Raw genomic sequence first — 12,500 nt, 5'->3', positions numbered from 1 at the left:
ATAGAAAAAGATATAATAAATACTATAGATGTATATCCAGAGAAAATATTAAAAAGTATAAAATTTGGAAAAGAATCTAATGTAGAATGTTGTATATCATCATATAATAATGATTATCTAATTACAGGCTCTTCTGATGGATTTATTGAAATTTGGAATTGGATCACTGGAGAATTAAATTTAGATTTAGAATATCAAAAACAAAATAATTTAATGATACATGATAATCCTATTGTAACTTTATGTATAAGTAAAGATGATGAAATTTTATTAAGTGGTGATTCGAAAGGTCTAATTAAAATATGGAGAATTAAAACTGGGATTTGCTTAAAAATTATAAATGCTCATAATGATTCTTTAATATCTATTCAATTTAATAATGATCAAACACAAATATTAACATCATCATATGATAAATCTGTAAAAATATTCGGATTAAAATCATTAAAATGTTTAAAAGAATTTCGAAAACATGAAGATTCTGTTGTACACTCAGCTATTTATACACTAGATAATTCTAAAATTATATGTGCAACAGATCAAGGCAAAATATTTATATATAATCAAAAAACATTAGAATGTATAACTTCATTTTATGTATATTTTAATAAAAGTGAAAATCTAATATTCCCATCTCTTAATAATATTATTCTAATAAATAAAAATTTAGAAGATCATATATTAGTATGTTCTAAATCACCCTATTGCTATATTATGAATATGAAAGGAAAAATTATTAAAACGTATACAAATACTATTGACAAAGACAAAGACAAAGATTATGATTCGCCATATTTCTTATATGCATGTATCTCTCCAAATTTTAAATATGTGTATTGTATAGCAGAAGATTATAATTTATATTGTTTTGATTATAATACATCCAAATTATTAAATCAAATGAAAATACATGATAAAGATATACTTGGAATTATACATCATAATAATCAAAACATTATGGCTTCTTGGTCCTTGGACGGAAAACTAAACATAATACAATGAAATTTGGAAGTTACATATGTTTTTTTTTTTTTTATAAAGGGAAAGGTGCAAAAGGTGAAAGTTTTATATATGTCTTACAAAAAGGAAAAAAAAAAAAAAAAAAAAAAAAAAAAAAAAGGCGAATTAAAATATTTGATTATATTATTGTATCTTGAATTTTTTGTTAACTATAATATATATATTATACCATTTATATATTATATATTATATATTATATACTTTTTATAATTTGTATATTTTTTATTTACAATTTTTTTTAAGTGTTTTTAATATTATAAATATGTTGTTGTTATTTTACAGTGTATTATAATAATAAAAAGGAATATAGATAAATATATATTTGTGAATACATATTTTTTTCTTTATCTTTTTATTTTCTTTATCTTTTTTTTTTTTTTTTTTTGTATCGTACATTTATAATGTTTATATTTTATATAATTAACATGGTGTATGGTAATGATCACATAAAGAGACATACAAAAAAAAAAAAAAAAAAAAAAAAAAAAAAAAAAAAAAAAAAAAAACATAAATATATATAAATATATAAATATATAAATGTATAAATATATAAATATATAAATGTATAAATATATAAATATATAAATATATTATACACATATGTGTATTTATATATTTATTCCATGTGTTTACATTTTGATTACTTTTCGATTATAATATTTTCGCTTTTCATTTTTTGGTAGACTTCTTCAGGTAATTGTTGTAATATATCATCACTATATTTATCTAACAATTTGAGTTTTTCTTGTTTTATGAGTTGTTCATATTTTTTTTGTTCTTCCATTAATTTTTCTTTTTGTACTTGTTCTTGTAACCTTTCTTGTTTAATTGTTTCTTTTTTTTCTTGGAATGTTTGATAAATTTCTTTTCTATATTGTAACAATTTTTCTTTTTTCTTTTGATCTGTATATTGATCTAATTTGTCTAGTTTTTTTTTTTCTTCTAACAATTGTATTTTTCTTTTTTCATCTTCTTGTTTTTCTGCTAACCTTTGTTGTTCTTTTAGTTGTATATCTTGTTCTAATTGTTTAAGCATGTCATTTTTAAGTTGTAATTTTTTTTGATTTTCTTTTAATTCTTTTTGTTTTTCCTTAAAATCATGTTCTTCTATATAAAGTTTATTTAATAATTCATCTAATGTTTCTTTTTCTTTATTAACTAGATATTCCTTATATGCTATTTGATTAACAACTTTTTGTTTTTGTATATTTTTATCTTGTTTATTTTGTATATAGCTTTTCATTTTTTGTTCTTTTTGTTTAATATATTCTTGATTTTTTAATTCTTCTTCTTTATCTTTTTGTTTTTGTAATTCTTTTTGTTTATTTTTTAATTCAATTTGTTGTTGAAATTCTTTTAATAATTTTTTTTGTTTTAATAAATCTTCTTCTTTTTTTTTCTTTTCTTCTTCTTGATAATTTTTCACAATTTGTTCTACATGAGCTCTATCATCTAGATTGTCTGTATATTTTTCTTTTTTTTTTTTTATATTTTCTTTCATTTGTTTTTGTAATTCATTTTTGGTATCCATTATTTTGTTATAATTCATTTTTTTTTTCATATCATCTTCTTTATCTTCTTTTAAAATAATCTCTTCTAATTCTTTATTAATTTTCATATCTTCTTCAATTTTATTTTTAGTTTTTATTAAATTAGCTTCTTTTATTTGATTTTCTCTGTCTTTCAAAATAGCTAATTCATCTAATTTTCGTTTTAGTTGTTTATATTCTTCTTCATTTTGTAAGGTATATTCAACAGCTTTTTCTCTCAGAATTCTTTTTTCTTTTTCTTTTTCTTCTAGTTGTTTTTCATTTAATAGTTGGCATTGTTTAATTTTCTCTTCTTTTAATTTTCTTTTATCATCAAATTCGTCTCTAGACATATTATCACCAGGTACATTCATATTAAACATATTTTGTTCCTCATCAACATATTCCCTCTTAATATTTGCTTTTTCTTTTTCTTCTTCTCTTTTGTTTTTAATAATGTCTGCCTTTTCATCTGACACGTTCTGTATCCTACTATAGTTATCTAATTTTAGTTCGTTTCTAATTCGTTCTCGAGCATATTCGTTCTTTTGTTCCTTCTGTATCCTGGAATTAATAGAACGTTCATTGTGTTTTCTCATTTAAGCGTAAGCAAAAGGGCAAAATATTTTAAACAAAAAAAAAAAAAAAAAAGAAAAAAAAGTAAAAAGAAAAAGGGAATTATAAATTAAAAATTAAATAAAATAATTTTTTTGCTTTTTATTTTCATTAATTCAAAATGGGTCTATACAGTATAATAATTACATATCACCAAACTGTTGCGATAAAAATAAAGAATAAGAATTAAGAAATAAAAAATAAGAAATAAAAAATAAGAAATAAAAAATAAGAAATAAATAAAGAAAATATAAGGAATATTTTTATAATTACATATATACATTTATATATATATATATATTGATGGATATATTTTTAGAAATTTTTTCAATAACTAAATAATGATATATTTAATGATATTCTTTTTGGAAATTATTTAAAAAAAAAAAAAAAAGGAAGGAAAAAGAAAAAATTAATAATAAATTAAATTTTACTCTATATTAATATTTTGAGCACAGGAAAGAAAATAATGATTCTTTAACTAATTGAATCTGTCTTTTTTAAATAACGAAATGGAATATATATATATATATATATATATAATAATGGCTCTTAAAAAAAATAATTTACATTACGAATTAAATATATATCACGCAATACACATAATATATGTATTATATATATAATAATAATATATTAGATAAATTGAGTAATTTTTTTTTTTTTTTTTTTTTTTTTTTTTTCTATTGTTAACCATTGCTTTTTAATATCTATTTAATTATATAAAAAAAAATTTTCCTATTTTTTTTTTTTCTACATATAATATGGTATACGATTTCTTTTTGGTGTCGTTTTGTAAGACCTTAGGTAGAACATTCATATTTTTATTATGAATAAAAAATAAATATTTTTTTTGCTTTTATTTATTTATTTATTTTATTTTTTTTATTTCTGAACTTTATTTTGTTTTCATATAGTTTCTTGATAGCATGTATATAAAAATAATACAAAACATAAGAGGAAATCAGTATATAATAAATAAATATTTATTATATATATAATATATATTATTTTATATATGCATAATATATATATATATATAATATATATATTATTATATTTAATAATATTTATATAATATTTATTATTAGATATCTTTTTTAAAATTAATTTTCATTTTTTCATATTTTAAAAAATTCCCTTTTGCATATTTTAACATTTCATTTAAATATAAATATTTTAATTCATTTTTAAAAGGTTATATTTATATTTGGAGTATGATAAATATATATATATATATATATATATATTATTATATATTTATAGAAATAATATTATAAAAATGTTTATATAATATATATTATTTTATTTTCAAAAGAACATCACGTTTTAACATCAAAAAAAATAAATATATATATATATATATTTATATTTATATATTATAAAGAATAAATATACATAATTGTTATTAATAAAAATAAAGAATATATATATATATATATATAATATATATATTTATATATATATATTTATATAAATATATAATGAATGGGAATCAAATAAAACAACTTAAGAAGTTATATCGTCATATATTGAATGAAGCTTCTAAATTTGAAAATATAAATTATAATGTTTACTTTTCAAACAAGGTATAAATAAAACATTTTTTTTTTTTTTTTTTTTTATTGGAATATATAAATATGTATGTGTTATGTTTAATTTGTTATGCTTTTCTCGTATAAATATTAAAAAGTGTACAATATATTTGATACATATATATATTTATTTATTTATTATTTTTTTTTTTTTTTCAGGCTAAAGAAAAGTTCAGGGAATTTTGTAGTGATACCAATTTTGAGTCAGAAAAATTGAAAACGTTTCAAAATGAATGTTGGGACTACCTTAATATGCTTAAGAGACAAACGATAATTCATAATTTGTATCATGTAGATAAACCTTTAGTTAACAAATAAAAAATATGTCCACGTGGAAATATATAAGTATCTATTTTTTTTTTTTTTTTTTTTTTTTTGTACAATAAAATATATATATATATATATATATATATATATGTCTTATATGTTTAATATGAATTTTTAAATGACTAAAAAAAAAAAAAAAAAATTATAAAAACAAAAAAAATAAATAAATAAATAAATAAATATATATATATATATATATATATATATATATTTTCTTTTTTATGTGCATAATAGCTTACGAATTACATATTGTACATATGTACAATTTTAATATGTTCATTTAAAATAACATAGGAACTGGACAGTATCCAATACCCGGAGCTGTCGGATTTGGTATTGTATAATTTCCTTTTTCATAATTTTCTTTTACTCCATAAGGCCAAGAATTTGATAATTGTGGTTTATATTCTTTAGGTAATCCATAATCAGATGGTGGCTGTTCAATTGGATGTCTAGTATATCTGACCGTCTGTCCTTTTGAATTTTTGATTGGTCTGGGTCTATATTTTCCTTTCCATAATTTTTGTCGAATTAGAAATTTGCATCTGTCAGCATCAATTGCTGCTGAATTAATTGCCCTGGATCGATCTCTTGAATCAGGTATAGCAAACAAAATACACTTAATTTTTAATAAATCACATGTATGTTTATATAATTCAAAATCTGTTTTGTATAAATATTTCATAAGTTTTTGTCTCCGAGCTAATAAAATAGACATTGTTCTTTTTTTTGAATGATCCTTACAACGTTGAATTATATGTGCTCTTAAATTCAAAATTTTCTCCGTTAAGCAACCTATTTGAACGGGTGCACTACCTACGTCGAAAGGCCTTCTTTGTAATAATCTTCTAATATTTAATTTTTTATATTTATGTATCTGCTTACTATTCCCACAATTTAAATGTAGCATATTTATAATATTCGGATTTAAATGTTTTATATCATCATATTGCCATAAACCTATATATCCATTAGGTATCTTATTTCGTTCAGACAAAAAATCTCTTTCAGCCTTTAAATACCATTCCGTTTTCTGAGCATGTATTTTTACAGCTGTAATTCCTGTATACCTATGAGCCTTAACTCTTGATTCGTATCTTTTACAAATCCTTAAAAAAAAAAAATCCATTCCTTTCTTATCCGAGGAAAAAACATTATTATGTACCTTTAATATTTTATTTATAATGTTCATTTTTTTTTTGTAAAATAATAACACCATAACGTAAATAAAGATATGTACATAAATATAAATATATTATATATCTATCTCAAATTTTAATTACATTCTTTTTTATAGTTCAAAATATACTTAATCCCTTTATGTCATCTTCAAAATTTTGAAGTAAAATTTTTTTAGAAAGGGTAATTTTATAATTTCTCATGTGTACCCATAAGAATGTGAGAAAAAAAAAAAAAAAAAAAAAAAAAAAAAAAAAAAAAAAAAAAAAAAAAAATGGAAAAGAAAATTATATATATATATATATATATATATATATATAAATGATTAATCATTAATTTTATATATTATAAAGAAATATACATATATATATATATATATATATATATATATATATATATATATATATATATATATTTACTTATTTATTTATTTAATATTAATATTTATGTTATATATTTCTTATAAGAACTTTTAATATTATACATATATATGTATGTATAGCATGAACGAATAAATACTTGAATAGAAATATATATGCCATATATAAATATTATATATACATAATAAATATATATAATATATATAATATATATAATATTATATATATATAGTATTTATTTTTTTAAATATGTAATGGAAGCATAAGTTCGAAAAAAAAGATCGAATCGATTCAGTTTTTTATTATAGGAATAAAAAAATTAAGAAAAAAAAAAAAAAAAAAAAAAAAAAAAAGGACCATTAAAAATTACTAATCTATTTTTTTATCACATTATATTTTTATAATTTTCTTATGATGGTGTATTTTTATTGATGTAGAATTTCAAATTATTTTTATATATTATTTATAATAAATATTATATATTATAAAATATTATTGATATAATATATAAATAATTATATATTATAAAAATATTTATATATTTCTTTTAAAGAAAATATAGAAATGTTAAAATATATTAGATATATATATATATATATATATATATATTTATTTATTTATTTATTTAATTATATATTATTGGTTTAATTTTGTTTTCAAGTTATATATCTATATTTCCATAATAAACAATTCAAATTTATTTTATTTTATTTTTTTTTTTTTAAACTTTTGTGTTGAAAAAGGTTTTGTATTAAACATAAATTTTTCATGGGTTTTAGATTTAAAAAATAATATATTTGAATATATAAAATTTTATTTAAAATATATTAAAAATAACCAATTTTTATATATAATGTCAGGTGAAAAGTTGCAGGAAATATTTTGGTCTGTAGAAGAACTAATTTATATACATTACCAAGATGAACATATATATGAGATTAAGGAAAAAGAAATTATAGAATCTTTATCAATATTATATTATAATAATAATAATAATAATAATAATAATAATGATAATAATAATAATAATAATAATGTAGTAGATTTCAAAAAGAATAATGAAATATTAATTAATGTTTTAGAAGAAGAAAATAAATTAAAAAATAATTTTTTGGAAAATTTGATAGAAGAATTTATGGATTTATTTATCGTTATAAAATTAATTAAGAATGCAAAGCATAAAGAATGTATTAGGCATCGATTTATTCACAACATTTTTGATTATATAAAAGATATTTTTAGTAATAAATGTATTAACAATATAGAAGATATTAAAAAAGAAATATGTAATTATATATTTATGGAAAAAAAGAAACATCAAGAAATGGAATATGATAATAATATATTTTTACACACATGTTATATTTTTTTATATGAAATAAAATTATTATTATGTTGTTATATTTTGTTAAATATATTTGTTCAATATAATTGGACTGGCCCTCCACTGAATTATGATATTAAAGATAAACAAATTATTCATGATGAAGATATTTATTTTAAAGATTTTATACATGCTATACATATAAAAAATAATACGAAATTTTTAAATTCCTCTTTAAGTTTTTTAAGTTTAGAAGGTGAAGAAATATATGAATATTGTGAATTAATAAATTCATTCTCTTTATCTATTATATTTTTAGGATTAATAAATAATTATAACAATCAAACGGATAATCATATATTTTCGTTTTGTGAATATGATCATTTTTTTAGTTCTGAATATGATGGGAATAGGAATAAGTCCATGACCTCTCTTCATAATGATAATATTTATAATAATGAAAATATTTATAATAATGGAAATATTCATAATAATGAAAATATTTATAATAATGAAAATATTTATAATAATGAAAATATTCATAATAATGAAAATATTCATAATAATGGAAATATTCATAATAATGAAAATATTCATAATAATGAAAATATTCATAATAATGAAAATATTCATAATAATGAAAATATTCATAATAATGAAAATATTCATAATAATGAAAATATTCATAATAATGAAAATATTCATAATAATGAAAATATTCATAATAATGAAAATATTCATAATAATCATAAGAAGAGTAATTATTTTTATCCTTGTAACAAATTATTTGATCATTTAAAATTATTATATTTTGTTAAAAGCAAATATTTGTGGAAAGCTAGGATTTTTTTTATATGGCAAAGATTATTTACTTCAAGCAATGATTATTATTATTCTTTAAAAATTAATATTATTGATAAACCTATACATATATTTAAGAATATAAAAATTATACCTCCTGATTTTGAATTAATTGAACAAGATATAAATATAAATGAAATTTATGATATTGTAGATTGTGTAAAAGAAAATTTAAAACATGTGAAATATTGTAATTTATTTTACAATAATTATATGTCAACACAATTTAAAATATACGTATTATCCAATTTTTCTATTTATCTAGCTTTTTATAATTATACAAGTGCATATCAAAGGATATTAGATTTATTATCACAAATAAGTCATTTTCAGTATTTCTTTACTGGTCGAATGGGAATAAAAAGAATGTATCAAAAAATACCAGCAACTATACTTGTATTAAAAACAAAGTTGGATCAGCAGGAAGATAATACATCTACCATATTAAAAGAAATTGAACCTCTTAGTGAGTACGATATATTAAGGAGTGATTATCGTATTATTGATCATGATGAACACAACGTGCCGATATCTAATGTTAATCAGCATATAAATATAGATAATGATGATAGTAATAATAATAATAATAATAATATATGTGTAAACATATGTAATAAACAAAATGCATCCTTAAAAAGAGAAGAAACAAATCTTTTGTCAAATAATAATACTTCTTTCGAAAAAGCACCACATGAACAATTATGTCAAGAACAAAATACACCAGGTGATTTGAAAAACACACCTAATATATGTAATAATGAATTAGAACGCCAAAGAATGTCCAATGGATGTTGTAATAATAATATAAATGAACATAAAATATATCAAAAAACGGATGAACATGATAATAATTTTGATTTGTGTGTTGACGATTCTTCAAAGGAAATTGTTCCTGAAAAAAACATGTATCAATTTAAAAATGATAAAATGATTAATTTTGGAGAGGAAGATGAAATAGAAAATAAGGAAAAGGATAATATAACAAGTGGTAATATAGACAATACATTGGAAGATTATAATAAAAATGAAAGTAAAGAAATTGTTAAAATTTCTAATGAAGTAGAAAAAAATAATTCAAAAGTAACTTGGAAATTAAAAGATTTTGATCCAGATACAGATATATTAGAAGAACCACATTTTGTTGATTCGCAAAATAATATTTTTAAAGTTTTATCTTTTCAAGAGCAAATATGTTTAATCAATTATTGTTTTTCAATGATCAGATTTAATCCTCATTATGATGAAATAAAATTTGAGAAATTAAATGCGGTGATATCCAGATGTCTCAAGTGTTATGATGTTAATCAAAAGGATTCCCATTTGGCAAAAGATAAAAATGATAATAATAAAAGCAATAATAATAATAATAATAATAATAATATAAATATAATAGGTAGTAATAGTACAAATATATCAAGCAATTGTGTACATCCTAATATTTCTAATAATTGTACTTCCTATAAAGATCAAAGATATTCATCTCAACAGTTAAAATACCAAAACTGGCTTTTACATTCATGCATGTTATGGTTCAAATGTAAAGGAGAAACATTTCGATTTAAGACTGTTGACAGAGCTGCAGCCCAATTAAATGAACTACATAAAGAATGTTATGATATAAAACCTGAATCTGTGGAAAGACTTAAATTCATATATGATGTATACTATCCTACAACGTGGGAAATGAAAAAGGAAATAGGCTCTGTAATGATAAAAATAGGATCTGTTGTAACAGCGTTTAATATTTTTAAAGATTTAAAATTATGGGAAGAAGCGATTTCTTGTTTAATTCAAGCAGATAGAAAAGAAGAAGCAAGAGAATTATTAGATGATTTATTAAAAAAGAAAAAAAGTCCATGCTTGTTATGTTTATATGGATTAATAGAGAAGCAAAGAGCTCTAAACTATTATATTGATGCATGGGAAATCTCCAATTTTAAATATGCAAAGGCAGCTAGATTAATTGGTAAATATTACTATGAAAAAGAAATGTATGAAAAATGTAGTGAATATTTAGAAAAGGCTTTAGAATTATCTCCTCTATTTCCAGAAATCTGGTTTATATTAGGTTGTTCATATATGAAAATCCAAAATTTTGATGAATCTATAAAAGCATTTACACGCATGATAAGTATGACTAATGACAATTCATGCAAATCATATGGTAATTTAGCTTACTTATATATGAAAAAGGGGACATACAAAGCAGCTAAAATATGTATTAATCAAGCTGTTAAAATGAATAATAATGAATGGAAATATTGGGACACTTATTTAAAATTATCTATTATACAAAATGATATAGACAGTTTTTGTTTAGCTTTAAGAATGATATGTCAAGTTAATCAAGTTAAGCAAATACAACCATGGGTATTTGATTATATATCTGATGTTATAGTAAAAGATAAACCTACTTTGATTCCAAACAAAAATGGACTAGCTTATCTAGATAAAATTATTACAACCATGGAACATTTGTCTCAATATATAACAGAACTGGATACATTCTGGAATGCCCATTCCTTTTTTCTTTTTATAAAGGGAAAATTTCAAGATTCATTTGAGGCAAAAATTAAGGAAATACGTTCAATAGAGGTACACCATAAAAAAAATATATCAATATATATCAATATATATATATGTATATATATATATATATATATATATATTTATATATTACATATTAGGTATATAATAATTTTTTCTTTCTCCCTTATTGTAGAGTATAATACAAAAATGCAATAACGAAAAGTTAGTTGATGCGTTGATTTCGAAGATAGTGGTTGCCATCAAATTTCTTTATCACTTAATAAAATCGCATGATGTCGGCGAAAAAAAAGGGTAAGATAAAAAAAAAAAATATATATATATATATATATGTTTTCCTATATATAAATGTTTGCTTATATATATATATTTATATTTAATATTAATTTTATTTATTTATTTATTTTATATTATTAGAACCTTTTTGTACCAACTAAAGAGCCTTATCGAATCAACCTTAAACCATTACAAAAACCTGGGTAGTGAGAACTTACAAGAGTTATCACAAATAAAGAACATTTTAAATTAAACCATATAAAATATATTTTTTATAGTATAATTTAAAAACACACTTTAAATTTCTTATATGTGTGTGTGCAAATAAGGACATTTATTTTGTGTACAATGAGAAACATTTTGTCACAATATTAATGGTACTATATATATGTGTGTGTATGGGTTTTAGTATTATTTTATTTATTTATTTATTTATATATATATATATTTTTTTTATTTTATACTATATACAATACCATATTTCATTTATTTATTTTATTTTATTTTATTTATTTTTTTTTTTTTTTTGTTAACACTAATATAATATATTTAAAAAGTTTTAATATTTATAAAATGACTTTAATTTTTTACTTATAATAATAGTATAAAAGCTACATGCGCAAAGAAATAATTTTGAAGGATTTTTTTATACAAAATCTTTAAATATATTTAAAGGTTTTAATTTAATTGTTTATAAATTTTCCTTAGTTAAAAAAAAAAAATATATATATATATATTTGCAATAGTTATAAATATTATAGGACTTTTTTTCTAATATTAAATTATCTTGTTATACAATTCACAAATAAACACAATCTATGTATATTTATAATATATTTTTATTTAC

The 12,500-nt window shown here is 19.2% G+C and overlaps 5 protein-coding genes across 5 annotated transcripts in view; 3 read left to right on the top strand and 2 right to left on the bottom strand.

The window, feature by feature from the left end:
- PF3D7_1311200 (alternative splicing regulator, putative) overlaps positions 1–1,002 on the top strand; it is a gene marked incomplete at both ends in the record, with an annotated part of 1,584 nt that extends 582 nt beyond the window's left edge. The window contains one exon of the mRNA XM_001349804.1: positions 1–1,002. This exon is cut by the window's left edge and continues 582 nt beyond it. Within this exon, the coding sequence (XP_001349840.1) occupies positions 1–1,002 (1,002 nt within the window).
- Positions 1,003–1,660: 658 nt separating this feature from the next.
- PF3D7_1311100 (meiosis-specific nuclear structural protein 1, putative) lies at positions 1,661–3,148 on the bottom strand (the record flags this gene model as incomplete). Its single annotated transcript, XM_001349803.1, has 1 exon — positions 1,661–3,148. One exon carries the CDS (start codon positions 3,146–3,148, stop codon positions 1,661–1,663), a length of 1,488 nt encoding a protein of 495 aa, XP_001349839.1.
- A 1,500-nt stretch (positions 3,149–4,648) lies between these two features.
- On the top strand, positions 4,649–5,077 carry PF3D7_1311000 (protein ISD11; the record flags this gene model as incomplete). The annotated part of the gene is made up of 2 exons (XM_001349802.1): positions 4,649–4,753; positions 4,919–5,077. 2 exons carry the CDS (start codon positions 4,649–4,651, stop codon positions 5,075–5,077), a joined length of 264 nt encoding a protein of 87 aa, XP_001349838.1.
- A 289-nt stretch (positions 5,078–5,366) lies between these two features.
- On the bottom strand, positions 5,367–6,278 carry PF3D7_1310900 (mitochondrial ribosomal protein S15 precursor, putative; the record flags this gene model as incomplete). Its single annotated transcript, XM_001349801.1, has 1 exon — positions 5,367–6,278. One exon carries the CDS (start codon positions 6,276–6,278, stop codon positions 5,367–5,369), a length of 912 nt encoding a protein of 303 aa, XP_001349837.1.
- Positions 6,279–7,498: 1,220 nt separating this feature from the next.
- On the top strand, positions 7,499–11,906 carry PF3D7_1310800 (tetratricopeptide repeat protein, putative; the record flags this gene model as incomplete). The annotated part of the gene is made up of 3 exons (XM_001349800.1): positions 7,499–11,425; positions 11,553–11,671; positions 11,795–11,906. 3 exons carry the CDS (start codon positions 7,499–7,501, stop codon positions 11,904–11,906), a joined length of 4,158 nt encoding a protein of 1,385 aa, XP_001349836.1.
- Between the last annotated feature and the right edge of the window lie 594 nt (positions 11,907–12,500).

The sequence above is a fragment of the Plasmodium falciparum genome, assembly GCF_000002765.6.
Source record: "Plasmodium falciparum 3D7 genome assembly, chromosome: 13".
In the NCBI taxonomy this organism is placed as follows: domain Eukaryota; phylum Apicomplexa; class Aconoidasida; order Haemosporida; family Plasmodiidae; genus Plasmodium; species Plasmodium falciparum.
This window is presented reverse-complemented; position numbering and strand designations above follow the sequence as displayed.